General features: G+C 35.8%; 1 protein-coding gene across 6 annotated transcripts in view; it reads right to left on the minus strand.

Annotated features, from left to right (window-relative positions):
• Window positions 1-17,725, minus strand: part of WAC (WW domain containing adaptor with coiled-coil) — a 63,534-nt gene that overhangs the window by 22,585 nt on the left and 23,224 nt on the right. For all 6 annotated transcript variants that reach the window (XM_075046851.1, XM_075046845.1, XM_075046858.1 and 3 more), the window contains 5 exons: window positions 15,014-15,120; window positions 13,557-13,672; window positions 12,876-12,988; window positions 11,092-11,400; window positions 591-836 (listed from right to left, as the gene is read on the minus strand). In XM_075046851.1, the coding sequence (XP_074902952.1) occupies window positions 591-836; window positions 11,092-11,400; window positions 12,876-12,988; window positions 13,557-13,672; window positions 15,014-15,120 (891 nt within the window). The remainder of the gene's footprint in view (window positions 1-590; window positions 837-11,091; window positions 11,401-12,875; window positions 12,989-13,556; window positions 13,673-15,013; window positions 15,121-17,725) is intronic.

A 17,725-nucleotide genomic window follows, 5' to 3' on the forward strand; every position in this document is an offset into this window, starting at 1 on the left:
TGCAGCAAAAGGCACTATAGCTAGTTCTAAACTTTCTTCTAATAAACCAGGCCAATGTGACAAAAATCTAAGGGATACACTGATTACATGCACAAAATTTAACTTGCTAGCAAAATTACTGATATGCTATCTTTACTCAGAGAAGCTAACATGTTCCACTGAAGAAAAAAGTTGACAGGCAACAAGATTTAAAAATCCCTAGGAGTTTCAGTATTTGCAAACACATATTATTAGAATAGCATCACAAACTACAGAAAACAAAGAACATTACACAAAACAAAAGAACAAAAAGCTCTAACTAAATTTTGTGCAACAGATGAACGCTGATACAGCAATTAAGTCACCAGTCTCAATTAGACTGCTCACATACATCAGCATTTATTAGCTTAAACAACCTTAAACGTTACTTGGCTAATTTTAAAAAGTTTAACAGAAAAAACAAACAAACAAAAACAATTCCCACTTTATCTAGGGATTCATTTATTCACTCTTCATTTAAAATAAGGCTTACATTTACTATAATGCTTAATATCCAATAATGTACTAATGTGTGTAAATAAGAGATTATATCAACTTTAAAGAATCCTTACCTTCATTGATTTTGGATATATCTACGCTAGAATTATTAAGCTGCAAGGTGGCCTGCAGAGCAGGCAGCAGCTGTCGAAGGAGATTAGGGTCCTGAAGTAACGGAGGAATTGGTGATTGTGGGACAGGCGAGACAGGAACTGTAGGAGCGGATGAAGCAGGTGCAGAAGTTGGATTCAGTCCAGAAGCAGAAGATGTAGAAGGAGTTGTGCAAGAATGTGATACAGACTTGTCCACAGATGCAGACTCTGAACAGAAGACAGACAGTAATTTTCATTTTCCCCAATATAACCTGACAACTTCTCACTAGTAAAATATTCACAATAAATTCAGAAGATCAAATGTTTAACTATCGTAATAAGAAAAAAAACCCACAACCAAACATGAATATAATAAAAACTGAAGATATTTGATATCTAGTGTAATTTACACTACTGAGCCTAGTATTTATTAGGAACACACACACACACACAAAAAGTTTTTCCACTTCCAAGATATTGGACTGAAAGCTGCCAGTATTACAAATGGGAATTTTTTTTCCCCTAGCTTTTACGACAAACTTGGGTCAAAAATTCCTTAGTGATTTTTCCTTTACTGTGTATACACTCATATTCTATGTTTTTACTCATGATTCCAATCTTTCTTTGGAAAATATACTATGAGCAAGAAACTTACAGCCTGTGGACTTTACAGATATACTACTATGACAAATTTGAGGGGAGGGTATAAGCCATGCTTCATTTATTCAGAGATCCAACTACAAGAAGCTACAAAATAAAGACCACATCTATCATACACAATCCAGCTACATTGCTCAGGATTCACAGGATAATGAGCTGTACGAGAAATGTAAAACAAGATCTGTTAACATCCCCACAGCAGAGTGGAAAAACATCTAATAATGTATCTGCCCATAATTAATTTCAAACTTGTCAGCTTGTCCTGAAGCATCAAGACCTATATCCTTTTATCAACACTTATTATCCACAGAAATGCTTGGTACTTAAATTCAATTATACTGTACAGCAATTTGTTCTAATTAATGTGAGTTATTTAATTAATTTTAAATTTGACTTCCAGTTAACATGAAAGTTTCTCCTCCATTCCAGTACTGTGAGAAATTCCTCCAGTGAAAATATTTCCACTTACTATACGTTTACCATCAGTCACTTCAAATATCCTTTCTTTAAGAAGCCTGTATCACTATATTTCAATTTTAGTGTTCCCTTCTCTCATCCCCATTAAACCCATCAGAGATCTCTGCCCCCAAATTCAGTCAAGACTAATGCCTCTACAGCACCAAACAGGCTGGATGAAGAGTGGGAAGATGGATGTGAATTCAAGACCTCACACAGGATGCTTGCCCATAATATTGAAGACCTGGATTTTAAACCCACCTCAAACTGGTCAAAGAATGTCCACCTGGATATTCCATATTTCAGGAAAAAATCCAAATGAAAACTAAAACAACTGGCTGGGAAACTCTAACTCTAAAGGTGTGGGGTTTTTTTTTTTCTTTGGAGAGATGGTCAATGTAAGAAGAGGCTGACTTTTAGTAAAGAAGAAAAATGAAAAGGTCTTGTTTTGTTTTACTATGTAAGAATAAAATGTCACAAAATTTCTAAAAGCTTTTGTTTTCTGACAGCCTTAATTGCAACTTTTGAGACTAATCTGGAGAAGAACCCTAAAAAAAAAAAAACAAACAAACAAAAAAAAACCAGAGTACCAATACATAAATCAAATGAGATTAGAAATCTCAGTGAAGAGAAAGTGGACTTCTGCTTCTATGCAGTTACAGTAGAAATAGTTCATAACAGGTCACAAATACTCCAAAAAACCCTTTTCCAGTCAAGTAGCTGAGAACTCTAAACCAGAAAAAAATAATTCTGAAGAATCCAAATTTGACAGCTTGCAAGGATGCAACAGCCAGGGCACACAGACATATTTTGATGTTTCAAGCAAACTCCTAAAAAAGAGGCGGCCTTATCTAGTCACATGCTCCTCAGGACAAGGGGTTGGCTTTCAATGTACCTGTAAATGGACCTGTTCATTTGGCCAGGAGCTTTCATAAGAAGAACTTACAAAGGAACAAGAAGTGTTACAAAGACTGAAGAAGAAAAAAAAAAAAGCAGTGACAAAATTTTTATATGGTTTTCAGTAACATACGACTAGGACAGCTGATTAGGTATTAGCCCCCCTTAAAGCAGTAAGTCATTCATAAAAGTCTTTGTTATAGTGTTACATACAAAATCTTAAGTTATGGTCTTCAAAGTGAACTTAAGACAACTGCAAGTCAAGACATATCAAGCAAACAAAATTCTTACCACACTAAACAAAAACATGTGGAGTTTAAACTGAACTTGGATCTGTCATAGTCCACATAAAGATGAGATACACTGGCAGACAAAAGCAAGGGAATTAAAAGCACAATGGTGCATGTTAGTACTTATATGTGCAAGTCTCCTACCCTACAGTTTTGAGAACCTTACAAAAAAACCCCAGAACACCCAAAACAAAACAAACAACAAAACATCACAATTTAAAAACAAACAAACAAAACAGGAAAAAAACCACTAAACAAATACCAGCACTAATTTCAAAACGTATTTATTGTAGTTAGGTTTGTCTTCACAGTTGAATTATTTTAAGCGAAGCAGCAACTCACTACTGTATTAATTCACATAAGCAATACCTGAGCTTCAAACCACACCACGATACCAAACAGCTGGAAGTATTTTTCACCCATGTTGCAGTTTTTGAACACAAACTGAATCACAGGCAAACTCGAGGTAACAATGCAGTGAAGACAAACCTTAAGACCAGTTCTGGGTATTTACTCACTTCTTGAATAAAAGGACTCAAAATGTGTCATACAAAACCATTGAATTCCAAGAGGTCTGTAAAAGTACTTTAGTTTTGGTGAGCTCCTCTGCTATAAAAATGCAAACTGAATTACATTAAAACAACACAGTCCAGCTAATTCTTTTAGACAATATGGAGACACTATTCTGAGCTCTATTATTGCAGGCATTTTAAGTATGTTAAAACACAACTGTGAAAGATATTTTTTGTACCATCACCCAGATTAAACACCTAAAGAAAGTGACATGAAAAAAACATGGTGTCTAACATTCTGATCTTTTGAGATGGCTAACATTACAAACCCAACAGTTCAAATGTTATGAAAGAATACATCTCTATGATCACAACTATCTACACATACATCATATTATAACTCTGTGTTACTGAACATCATAGAGGATGCAGAGTACAATGAATGCTCAGAACATCACTGCACTTCACAAATTAAGTAATTTAAGTTATTCACAGTGAAATAAAGGGTATAAACCGGTTCCTGCCAAAAAAAGTTGTAAAAAATATTTGCTGAAATACAAGTATTTCTTGTTTGTATTAAGTAGCCTGAATGGCTATTTTCTTCTCTACAAAGGGAAGCTCCTTTGTGATGAAAAAAACACGCTAAAAAATATAAACTACAGATTAGTTCTGTATAATCACAACTTTTATTACCTTAATTTAAACTAAGGTATCTTACTCCATGGCTTCTAGACTGGATGCTTGATTTCACAGAAATAAATCCAAGAAATACTGCCAATAAACAAAGCCTCTAAATATTTAAACATCCATTTTTGTGTAATATAATTATAAAGGTTTAAAACTGGTTTAATTTATGATGCCATACAGAGCTTGCAAGCTTTGCCTTTAAAGTTAACACAACTAGTCAAAACTCCTCAAGATGAAATGTTTGTTTCACAAAAATCCTCAGATATCACTCACTGGGTGATTTTCCACAAATAAAAGCAGACACTTCTCACTCCTTCCTTTTCCTGCCTAATTCCCCTTTTCTGATTTGCTTTGAGAGACTGTTTCATTTTATATTTTGCCACACAGTTTACTTTCAACATTTAAACAGTTTCCTACTTTCTAAAATATTTACTAGGATTTTTAAAAAATGCTTAGAATTATACAGTCCTGTAATTCTTAAATGCATTTGAAGCCTTAACCGCCATGAAACACAGTCAAAATGAACACAGCATACTGAGAAAAGCTAAATATCTTTACAAATCTAAGTCCTTTAGTTTTACAACTCGGATACACTGGTTTCTACACCTGTGTCAACAGAAGTTCATGTTCATTAACAAGCTAACTACAGTATTATTCCAAAATAAGGCTTTTGATTACACAGCAGTCATTCATAAACCTGATTTGAACCATTAATACATCAGACTGACTCTGCAGGGCTGCAAAAATCTTAGATTATGACTGAAGTTGACTGCTATCAGACAGGGCAACTCTGCAGCCTCTTCATTGTCAACAGCAATTTCCATACAAATGCTATGCAAATGACTCTTCAACCTCACATAAAACTTCAGCTATTATCACGAAAGTCCCAAGGATAAGTTTTTAAATAAGAAAAAAAAAAATTTAAAACCAAAATCAGACCATAGCCCTCTGTGATCTTTTAAACTGTTGAAAACTTTGTTAATTAAAATGTTTCAGCTCTTCGTCTGAATAAATAAAAAATTTAAAATTAGAATTTTTTTAAATTATTTTTTGTTATTTTAAAAATACAACCTTGCACCAATTTTTCCACAATAAGCTAAGCACATTGAAGTTCCAATTTCTGGAGCTTTTAAGAAAACTTGTAAAAAAATCCATTCACTTTGTTGTGACAGTATGAAAACACAGTATGCTTTCTGACAATCATGTAAACAAGCTAATTAGATGTAGCCTATATATAGAACTACAATATGGAACTAAACAAGTTTCTGGACCATCAACTTTAATCATATGGGAAAAAATGAGCAAGAAATAAAGCCATGCAAAAAAAAAAAGGGAGGAAAAAGTAATCAGATGGCAAACAAAAACAACTAGATATGGAGATTAAGTTAATGTGAAGAACTATTAATTGGTTTTACATTAAAATGGAGCAGGAAAAAACCCTTTTTATAATGAAAATAATTTTCTAAGACCACAATAACTAGGAAAGAGCTTTCTATTCATAACCTACTCTGTTGGAGTGTGACCTGTGATCACACCTTTTGGACAAAAAGGAGAGAAGTCTGAGTTATTGGGCAGTATTCTCTATGACAAGAACCTGTACGACAAAGGTGCATCTTTGTCGCAGGTTTCACAAAGAGGTATCTGAAATAAACTGGAGGCTATTGCTTGCCCCAGAAACATCATGTCAAGTCAGAATGGAAACATTACACTGCATATTTCCAAGCAGTGTGGATTTTTTAACAAGGCCAAGTAATCCTTTCAGAAAAAACACCACAGATCATTTTCAGCAGTTGCTTCACAATGTTCTTCAATTACAACCTAGATACAAGGCGGCAAACACTTCGCTTCTCTGAGTTTGAGGCAGTATATTAAAATGCTGTTGAATCTTGCTGTTATCAGTCTCTGCCCCTCGTGACAAGAACCTTTGCCCCTAAGCAAACAGCTGATCCACTGGTGAATCTCATTCTGAAAGGCAATTCTCAGCCTAGCATGTTACAGCTAAAATAAAGTTATTCAGACTAGCTTTAATGCAGGGGAGTGATCAGCTACTCTGTTTCAATGAAGAGCTGGACACCAACACTCCTGCATCTCTGTTGTGCTGCAGTCACCCCATTCTACCTGCTGCCATCCTTTAAGAACCTGTTCCTAGTACTTGCTCACTTCCTTCTTGACCATAGTGTGCAGAGTTATTTAGGCACGTTAGTGTGACAGAGAAGTGAGTGGGAAAAAAAGAAACAAAAAGAGGAAACTTTTTTGTGCAATAACTTCCTTCACAGTTCTAACAACTAATATACTAGTACTCCCTATACAATGAGTAGCTTTAAAATACTGCTATATATAAATTATTCTTATTCTGCCGCATATATAGACAGCTGATTTATTTCAACAAACATTTTTTTAATGACATGGAAATTACCCACTACTGTTGACTAGATAACTGCCAGATTATCAATGTGATCCTTTGAATGTTCCAATAGCTTTTACTACTGATGTAATTTTTTATGCCATTTAAAACAAAACCAATGCATTCAAAGTCCTTCAGATTCAACACTACAATATTAACCAATCACTCTGTTGTGAACTTGAGCTGTATCTTTGCTCTGCTAGCAAGTGATGCACGTGTGCTCCTACAGTGTGCTCTTTGTGGGAGGAAAATTGCATTACAAAATTTTCAGAAATTCAATGCCCGATTGCCCCATAAACCTCACCTCTGCTATACTGATTAAACAACTACCACCTAGAACAGCTGATCTGCTTGATTTACTGCTGATGACTAAGAATCATAACACATTCATCTGTGCTGAAATACCTTAAGTGTACAGTCCACCAACCAAGTTCTCTGAGCAGTGACAGTCACATTTAACTGTTTTACATGGTTCAGTTCTGATCTACTAAGGACCTTAAGCCACACCAAAATGTACAAATATTTAAAAGCAATGTGTTTTGTAAACACATTTGGCCAAATGAAACTATAGCAACAACAGTATCTGGGTTTTCAAATATGCTCAAATTATCTAAAATGAGAAAAATATGCAAATTTTTGTATTTAGATTACTCTGGTCTTAAAACTGAACTTGTATTTGTATTTTATCTCTGCTGCCAAAATAAATGTAACAGCAATGCTCAGCAAACAAGTATAAAGTACTGGAAGAAACCTGTAACAGTCTCGCTAGTGTAATTTTTTCTAACCACTGTATGAATTGAGTAATATACTTAAAACAGCAAAACTCAGCCAAAGAAGATGCAATGATACCATGTTAATAACTGACTGCTAAAGACTAGCAAGTGTTACAAGTAAGAAAACCACAGGGTGAGAACAGAATGAGGAAGAAGCTCAGCTGTCACTGACCAACCACTTTAATCTGTCATCATCAGGGTCACAACCCACCCAGCACTGCACTGGCCGGCTTGCTGAGTTTTGTCAGAATAATTCTGGAGTATTGTTGCACTAGAAACAGAACTGCTGCCTGATGGGACTTGGAGGAAAGGTGTGAGAAGTATCCTACAGACAGACACACTGTTAAGATACGGACAATACAACATTTCATTCAGTAACTGAATTAGAAATCGGAAAATGTGATTGTGCCCTACAGATAAAGCAGCCAAAAAGTAGGAAAAGCAACCCCACACTTTACCTGCATAAAGCACTCACAGTGAGCACAAACAGAAGCAGCAGATTCTGACTGGAACATTCAAACCAAAGGGTAGAGGTCAAATAGTTCCCCAGGAACTCTCCACTACTGCCAGCCATTGAGGGCAGAGGACTACCGCTAACAGCTGAGCTATAGTTCAGCCAGGGATTTTATTCAATCTCCTTGTGGGACTACAACATACCCCTGCAGCAAAAGAGATTGAGCTGAAAAAAGTGTTGTTGTTGGTTTTTGTGGTTTTTTGTTGTTTTGTTTTTTTACAACTATTACTGCATTAAAAATTACACACTAAGAACAGAACTATTAAAACAGTGGTACATATATGCTGGCATAAGGCTGCCAGCAACACATTGAAAAGATGCAAGAACTCATTTAGGCAAGGACTACTGCACATACTATTCAGTCATTTGGACCAAGCTATTTTTATAAGCAAGAAATACAGCTTTACCTCTTTTTAGAAAGAGAGAGGGATGGCACAGCTAGCAAACAGAAGATGATCAGAGGCTGTTTGCTTTACTAGTGTAAAAATAAACCCCTCACACTATTTTCCAATTTTACAAAGATACTTTTAGAAGATTGTTTGAACTGAGTGTCTCAGGACAATTTTTTTTTTTTTTTTCATTTTGTGTCACAGCTACAAACAAATACTTTTAAACACTGCATACCTATAGTACTACAGGTTCACAGTCACCTCTGGGAAAATGAGTAACAGAAGCAAACTATCCAAAAACATCCCAATGTACAGCACTGCTTCCTCCCTTCTTTTAAATTTAAATACGTAAAATGCTACAGAAATTATACTGGTCAAATTTCTTATATATATAAAAAAAAAGTCCACTTTCACAAAAGAGAAAAAGGTATGACTATTGAATATCCTCTTTGAATGATCTCTTATCATAATATAAGTTGCATTATTTTTTCTGTTTCTGAAAGAGAGGTATTCAAGCAACATGTGAAAACTCACATTTTCTGGAATAAGTATTTCAAGCCCAACATTCATTTATTCTAATTCTTCAATTATTTACTAACTTTGTGTAATCCACCCTGTCTGAAGCTCAGGAAGTATTTTATTTGCTCACAATGAAGTGCCACGAAACACATCAACGAGGCAAGAATATTACAGAGAATCCATCCATTTAACCCATCTAAACTTAAAAAAAAACTACATAGGAATACAGAAATTAAGTGATTATTTAATATAGAATCATCCATGGTAACATGGATTCTAAAGTAAGATTTATAGTGTCAAGACAGTCCTGTGCAATCATTTTCACTATCTGTACCCCGTTGCATGTTCTCAAATGCATGTCCTATGTAAGGAATACTAGAACTCCCTGCCAATATCTGTAGCAGTTGTCACAATGGGAAATTAATTCCTCAATTGCAGTAAAATTCAGTTGGTCAATTTAAGTGGAAGCAACTAATAAAGGTATGCAGTAAAGCAGGGAAAGAATATATTTGAAGTCTGATCACACACCAAACAGGAATCAAGCACATGCCAGAACTGAGTAATAATAAGGGTTTTCTTTCAGTATATTTTCAAGATAGTAATGAAAATAGAGAGGATACAGTAAAGTACACCTGACATGGACGCTTTGCACTATCGTGTTTAAAAGTGCATCAAACTGCAGTCAAAACATAGAGGCTGAACTGAAGCAGATAGCTATGGTATTCAGTATAAGAACCATGCATAAACTAGTCCACCTTCTTGCTTCACTGTGTTGAATAGGAAAAGGCTTGCTGAAAATCTCCTGTTCCTCTGTCGTTTATAGTCAACATTCACGTACCAGGTCATGTAAAAGTTGCACAAAGACTCAAGAAAAACATACAAAATTTCTTTATATGCACAATTTTCTTACATTGCAGTATTTGCCAATGTACGGTATTGTTTAGTTATTTTGGATGGCCAAGTGCACTTATCTCCGTGTAAAAGCTGGAATTCTTTATTAAAGAAAACTGGAAGGCAGGAAAGCAAACGCAGAGTATAAGACCAATGTCAGACCTGAGTCTTTCTGGTCTTCTTTTTAGCACTGCACTATTCTTCTGTTACTAGACAGACTTGCAAATATCAACAGGGCAACAAGCCATCTTTCAGAAAAGAATTCAGTGTCATACTAATTAAGCAATATTTTAAATTAAAACCAGACATGTTTATCAAAAATTACTGTTTCCCCTCCCAAAGCCCCCAAAATAGAATTTTCTTATACAGTCTTACTCTCTAAGAAGGGTCTAGAGCACAAGTCTTATGAGGAACAGCTGAGGGAACTGGGGTTGTTTAGTCTGGAGAAAAGGAGGCTGAGGGGAGACCTTATCACTTTCTACAACTAGCTGAAAGGTAGTTGCCCTCAAGTTGCTCCAGGGAAGGTTTAGATTGGGTATTCGGAAAAACTTCTTCACCGAAAGGGTTGTCAAGCATTGGAACAGGCTGCCCAGGGAAGCGATTGAGTCACCATCCCTGACGGTATTTAAAAAACGTGTAGATGTGGCGCTTTGGGACATGGTTTAGTGGTGGGCTTGGCAGTGCTAGGTTAACGGTTGGACTTGATCTTAAAGGTCCTTTCCAACCTATATGATTCTATGAAAGTATCACACTATCACTAATAACACACATCTCCATTCTCACAATCTTCTTGGGCTCTTATTCCCTAATAATGAAGTAAATCCAATTAAAATATAGACTTTTGAAGGGTCACAAACAATGCACGGTAAAGTCTTGATGTTTGCTTGATGACTTTAAATTTCTGGTACGTATTATACAACTTTCAACAGTGAATTACAAACTTTCAGCAGCTTTTGAACTGAAGATCCAGTATATCACAAGACAGATCAAACCAGAAGAATAGCTGTTACAGACATGTAGAAGACTGTGTTGCTTTCTGTAAGAATTGCACTTGTGTTTATTGAAGAGTTTGACACTGGCATTCCAAACAGTAACAGCAGTTCATAAAATATAATGGTCCAAAATGACTTTCAAATGGTGTAACTACAGCTATGTTAAGAACTCAAATAATGGCAAAGATCCAAAACAACATGAGGGAGGACGAAAATTAAAATATGTCCTACTAAAATACATCCTTCAAGTTACCATTTGAAATTATAATTTGCAGAATTAGCCAGTAAACAGCAAATATTGCAGCGTCAATTTGAAGTTGTGTGAGATACAGCAAATGTGGTTTTAGGGGAAATAAACACATCAAAACAGTAATCGGGTTCTAAGCACACACAATCAACAGGAAAAATATCTTTAAATTCTTGAACTAACGTACTTTGCACAAGCAATGCAAATGCAATGCATCATCTTAAATACTACGAGGAATTTCATTAGACATACCTTTTCTCTCTGTTTTCTGTGCAGGGATGGAAGATGTGGATGTAGGCAGTTTTGATAAAGTAGATGCTCCATTAGCATCAAAGGATTTCTTTGGCTGGTGATCAGATTGTAGAGAAAATGGACTAGGAGGAACAGTGCTTGGGGTAGCAGTTGGATGAACCACTGGTTTGATGGGATGCTGTACTGGAGTAGAACTACTGTGAGTCTCTGCTCTTGGCAGTCTGTAGTCTCTGTCATTGTGCCTGCTTGTTTGAGATAAAATATTCTGTGGGAGCATACTACTGGCGTCACTGGAATGCTTGTCTTCCACTTTTTTCAGGATTCCCCAAGTAACATTGCAATAAGAAAAAAAGATTAAATTAGAAACTTGTCTAAGATTGCAGTGACTGATTAATACAGCTGCACATCAACAACTAGAGCTGATTGAACTTCTTAGGATTAAAAAAAAGCCTCAAGTAGATCAGCATCAAAAAAGGCAAAATTTAATTTTACTCACTGCCAAAATGCATTTTCTCTGATCTTTGCTTGAGTTAGAGTTCCGGTTAAACAATGTGTTTTGATGAAAGGCTGCTTTATAACAAGTGTTACAGTCAAGTTAACTTTTGAAGTCTCCTAAAAAATCTAAACCAAAATCTATTATTTCCACCTTATATTTAGCGTGATGAGATAATCCATGCCATTTTTCTTTTGTTCGCTGAAAATCCTGAACATTGAGTATAATTTAATAGTTTCAAATTCTAGCCTTCAAAGAATTCCACTTTAAATCACTTGAAAGTAAATTATTTGTAGTAGTACTCAACTGAATTAATTCAAGAAAACTGGGTATTAAATGAGTGACTAATCTGCATTTGTCACATGATCAGAGACTCTAGAATGTGCTACACAGGGAACATACCAAGCAAATATAGATTAATTCTTTTTATTGATTTCTAGATTTTCATCTGTCACAAAACAAATAGTTACTGCAATATGCATTTCTACTATCTTTTTGTAGCATACAGTATGTTTTACCATATGCAGTATGTTTCAGCATACACAGAAAAACAGCCCTTTATACATCCCTGCCTTGTCACGTCCCAAGCAAGGGGTGTGGGGGGTGGAGATTAATACTTTGGCTTCTACTTTTAAACCACCCTGAGAACTATGCTACAAATTCACCCAAACTACATCAGCATACAGAAAGTATCTCACAGTACAATCATTTGCCAGGAAAACTTGACAAAGATTAAAGCTAGGTATCAGGAAAAAAAATTCCAAGTAACAGAAATTCATAGTCCAGGAAAGGCCTTGCTAAGAGTATTGGCATGGTAAAAATATGCTTTCAATAATGTCCACAAGCCTCTGAAATCCCTGATATCATAATCCATGAAATTACCCTATTATTTTCAGATGTGAAATCAATGTTTTAAAAGAGACTCCTGCATCTCTATTTTTAAGCTTAGGATATGACACTGATAGGTCTCAGTGATCACAACAGTCCAACTATACCATAAACTGTGCAAGTTGTTTCAATAACTACCTATAAAGATAATCAAATTGGGCAGTAAAAGCTGCAAAAAGGAGGAGTACCATGAAAAGCATTAAGCAAGCGTTGTACTAGTAAAACTTCAAAGTTATTTTAAGAAACAACATTTGGAAGAACTGTCTGTGCTATCCACTTTGGCCTTTTTATATAAAAAGGTGAGAAAAACAGCTAAGGAAAGGGATTTCTCTTTTTTTTTCTTTCCCTTAAGTTTGGAAAAGAAAACAAGGCAAGAATATATTGCTGTAAAAAAACCACATACTTCCACTGGCAAACCCACTGGCAGCTGTCGCCTGCATCACCTCTCTTCTGTAATCCCTATCTTTTGGAAAACTGTTAACTGACATTTTGCTTGCTTCTTTTTGTCTCTGCTCCCTGAAGAAAAGAAAACACAAGTTGAGTAAGAACTTACATCATCTAATAATATAACACTTTCTACGGGTGAAGTTACATGAGATGAATTAAACTACCCTAAGAGCTTGCTTCTACGGATGGGGCAGGCAAACTCCAGCCATTGCTACCTTACATCAGTGCTTGTCAAAGCTCCCAGTATACCAGCTTGGCTCACTAACATCACACAAAAAAAAAACCAAACAAAGAAAAAACCCAACCAAACAACCCCCCCCCAAAACAACAACAAAAAAAAACCCCATGCCATCATTTAAAAAAAAAAAAAAAGAGTAAAAAAACAAAACCCAAAAAACCCCAAACCCCCAAAACTAACACCAAACCAAAAAAAAACCCAAACCAACCATACTTCCCCGCTCCTGCTCTGGGTCATTAAAGGATAAAACAGGTACCAGAGGTCATGGTAAGGTTAGGAACACAATAGACTTGGACCACAATCTTTTATAGCAGTAATCTATTAGATAAGCTCAACTGCTCTTAAATGAGCGTAAGAATATTTGTTCTTTATACAATGAAAACACACACACAGATATACCTTTCCAGCCACTCTTTTGGTTTTTCCCATTGTGAAACTTCTGTTCGGCAGTTGTAGTAGTATTTTTTGCCTGAAGAGCTGATGTGTTCAGACCAATCATCCGCAGAATCGTAAGCCTTTAAAATACAAACAGGTTGAACAAAAGACTACTTCAGAGTTTTAATATACAAATGTAAAAGCTTCCACCATTTTTAAAACTACATAGTGTCCTCATATGCACCCATATCATTGCTCTCCATTTATACCATCTTTAAATGCCTGTTTCATTTTGGTAGTTTGAAGATGTGACCACTATGCTCCTGTTGCATTCTGCAATAGTTTCCTCTGTTTTATTCCCATCAACCCTGAAACAAAATCTAATAGTATGTTTAGTGGGATACAGTAATATCAATATTGATAATATTAGTTTTCTGCACCTTAACACTTCCTCAAAACTATTAATTATATTTTCAAAATTTTTCTATACTTCACAAATTTATCTATTCTGTTTTCAGTGCCATTTTTAATAAACTGTCCTGGTTTCAGCTGGGATAGAGTTAATTGCCTTCCTAGTAGCTGGTACAGTGCTATGTTTTTGAGTTTGGTATGAGAAGAAAGTTGATAACACTGATGTTTTCAGTTGTTGCTAAGTAATGTTTAGACTAAAGTAAATGATTTTTCAGCTTCTGATGCCCAGCCAGCAAGAAGGCTGGAGGGGCACAAGAAGTTGGGAGGGGACACAGCCAGGACAGCTGACCCAAACTTGCCAACGGGGTATTCCATACCATGTGACATCACATCTAGTATATAAACTGGGGGGAGTGGGGGTGGGGAGGACTAACTGGGGGTCATCAGCAATTGCATTGTGCATTACTTGTATAGTCCGATCCTTTTATTATTACTATTGTCATTTTATTAGTGTTATCATTATTAGTTTCTTCTTTTATGTTCTATTAAACTGTTCTTATCTCAACCCATGTCTTACTTCTTTTCCCAATTCTCTCCCCCATCCCACTGGGTGGAGGGAAAGTGAGTGAGCAGCTGCATGGTGCTTAGTTGCTGGCTGGGGTTAAACCACAACACAAACACAACCCTAACTACTAAAACTCGGATAATAAAGTGACTAAAATTCACAAAGTGTAATGCATCTTCAATAAGTAAAATCACACTGTCTTCTCTAGATTTACCAACAAAGTAAATGGAAAATATTTCTCTATTTATCTACTTCATTTAAATAATGTAGTATTTTAAAATTCAAGACAGGTACATCAAAGCTCTAATGATTATCAATTAGAATAGTTTTACAACACATTAACAACTGCAGCTTGGGTTTACAGAATGTTTATAAAATAAAGACTGATGCTGGAAAACTCAATGAAGCAGGTAATGTTCATTCCGCCTGTTTTAGACAAAATGATGAAAATATAGTGTGTATGAATGGGGTGACACAGAGATGAATACCAATCACAAATACTCACTGCATCAGAAGTTTTGCTTGGATTATTGCTGGGATTAGAAGAATGTGAATTTGAACTATGAAGAGCACTGTGGTTATGTGAATTTTCTTGTGGAGAGTAACTGGTCCCTAAAGGAAAAACAAACAAACAAAAAAACAACAAAAAAACAAAAAACTGTTCACCATGTATGTTTTCAAAGAAATCAACCATCTGCATTCTAAGGAGGTGGAAGGGGAAAGGAGAGGGGAAGGGAGAAGGCAAGTTGTCCACAGCCTGGACCACAGCATAGTTCAGATGCAGAAGTATTTCAGGAGGGCATATGCGTATTTCTCTTTCACAGTGTAAATTTCACTTTCTAGTTACAATAATGCAGTATGTCCCTTCACTAGTCTCACTCTCAAACTTTGTACCACTAAAAACAAACAAGTAAGGAAGAGTCCTAACATGTCAATTCAGAAATTAAAAGACATCTTCTCCTCAACATTAAGTCAGAAAGTTTAAATGGATTTATCAACAGCCTACACAGTTAGATACACAAAATCAGGTTTTAATTTCATTGGAGCAATGCTGTAGTCTCAAAAGGGTTAAGAAAACTTGTAACTGGTCATAGGTAACTACTTCTGTTTATGCATATAGATTAAATTAATTTTCCTGCACCTCAGTCTCTGCAATATAGGTATCAACATCTAGAATACCAAAAGCAGCATTTTGCAAACAGCTGCCTGCTTCTGGCCTCCCTAACAACTGCTTCTCAAGGTAACCAGTTTTTCTTCCTTGCTGTGAAAACAACTGAAACAAAAAAACAGCTGGGAAATGAGAAGGGAGATAATGCTCAACAACTTTTACATCTATATTTGTGCCTAATCTCAAGTCACCAATTACACCTGAACAGTTCTAATTACAATTAAACAAGACCATCCATTACCCTTCGCAATCTTATTTTAAATTTCCTGCTCTTAAGGCCTCCCATTCCTTGAAAATTTCTGAGCAAGTAAAAATTCTTCCATTCTTCTTTATATGAGTTCCTCTTCCTAAGTTTTAAATGTTCACATAGATCACATCAAACTAAGAAAAACCATTTTCTTACACATTTCAGGGAAAAATCTAGATATTCCAAAAACAGCACTCTCCCTGCCTTTATTTTTCCTCTGCCTACTAAGAAGTTTCTAAATACCCAGGGATACTACATCAGGTACCAATAGCTTCACCTACCATATAGTGATCTAAACAGGAAGTCAAAGTACTCTGCAAATTGCAAAGACTGTATGTTACAGGCAACTACAATAGAGAATACTGATAGTGGACTGATAGGTGGGAGTGAATAAAGCCATTAGAACAAATACATTTTAAGCCTTCCGAGAACCACACACACAGAAGATGACTAAATGATATATCATGATGCAGAATGGGAGAGATTATAACACAAATTCTACCTTCTGACTACACAAGCATTGACAAAATTACTGTTTCAAGCTTCTTCCTCCCCAAACCTAACCCTGCAGGTTAGAAAAACAATCACAAAAGCAAAGAGGTACACCATGACTAATCTGTTCAGTACCCTACAAAGGTTAAAGGCTGATTTGCACATGCATGAGTTATTGCAACCTGAACCACCAGAGTATTGCAGCTCTGAACCTTTTCCTACACTATTTTGGCTAAAACCATATGTCGTTCTCTTTAAAGATTGGGGGAGGAGGAAAAAGTCTTGTCCTCAAATACAGCCTTCCAAAAGCAAGACAATTAGTTCTACACCAAAAGTATCTTGCATGCTCAGAGCCAGGTGGAATGACTTAAAATGGGGGTAACTTAAGCTTGTCAAAGCAATACTTGCAACATCACGTGCTTGTAATGCACATGAGTAACAACAAAAAAATTGAGCTTCTAGTGAATGATGTGACTTTACATGTTATGTACACTAGAAAATTCCAGAATTTAGACTTCAATATACATTTATAAAACAGACACGCTTAATTCCCCTAAATGTATGCTAGAAGTATATCATAATTACGTAATTATAAGACTGTACTCCTCACACCAACAGTCTTAATTTTTTTTTAGACCCTGATTATGGAGTGAGACAGCTGTTTAATATTTTTGTATTAATCATTCTGTTAATAGTCTTTATTTAGTATACCCTTCCCAAACGCTACTGAGATAAAAATCATTAAAATTTCTTCATGTATTTCTGTAGGTTGCTTAATGCAGACTTACTAGTTCATTTCTACTACAAGGTAAAATCATCTCCCTTTTTAAAGGAAAAAAACAAGATGAAAATGCCAGATGGCTTGTTTGAACAGTTTGATATTAGTCACTTCAAAGCTTCAGAAAACACCAATGCAGTTAATTTACTGTAATCCCGTACAATGGATGCAGTAACACTACACTTTGTTCAGCATATTCAAGATGTAGTCGGTGATTTTTTAAATACTGTAGTCATCTGAACACACTGCCACAGTGAATCTAATCTAACACACATTTTCCAAACACGAATAAGAGCCAACAACATACGTATTAAATCAATAAAATCCTTTAATGCCAATTCTATCCAACCCATAAACAAACCCCTTAAATTCACTGAGCAGACTTTCAGCCCCCACATGGTCTAACAGCTCAGCAGTATCCCCTCACTGTTCCACAGTTCCCTGCCGCCCTGGTTCCCAGTCCCAGTACTGAGTCACAAAGCACCCAGGATGGAGTATCAGAGAGGTTGCAGCAGTCGCACCCACCTACAGC

The sequence above is a fragment of the Buteo buteo genome, chromosome 2 (genome assembly GCF_964188355.1).
Source record: "Buteo buteo chromosome 2, bButBut1.hap1.1, whole genome shotgun sequence".
NCBI lineage: Eukaryota > Metazoa > Chordata > Aves > Accipitriformes > Accipitridae > Buteo > Buteo buteo.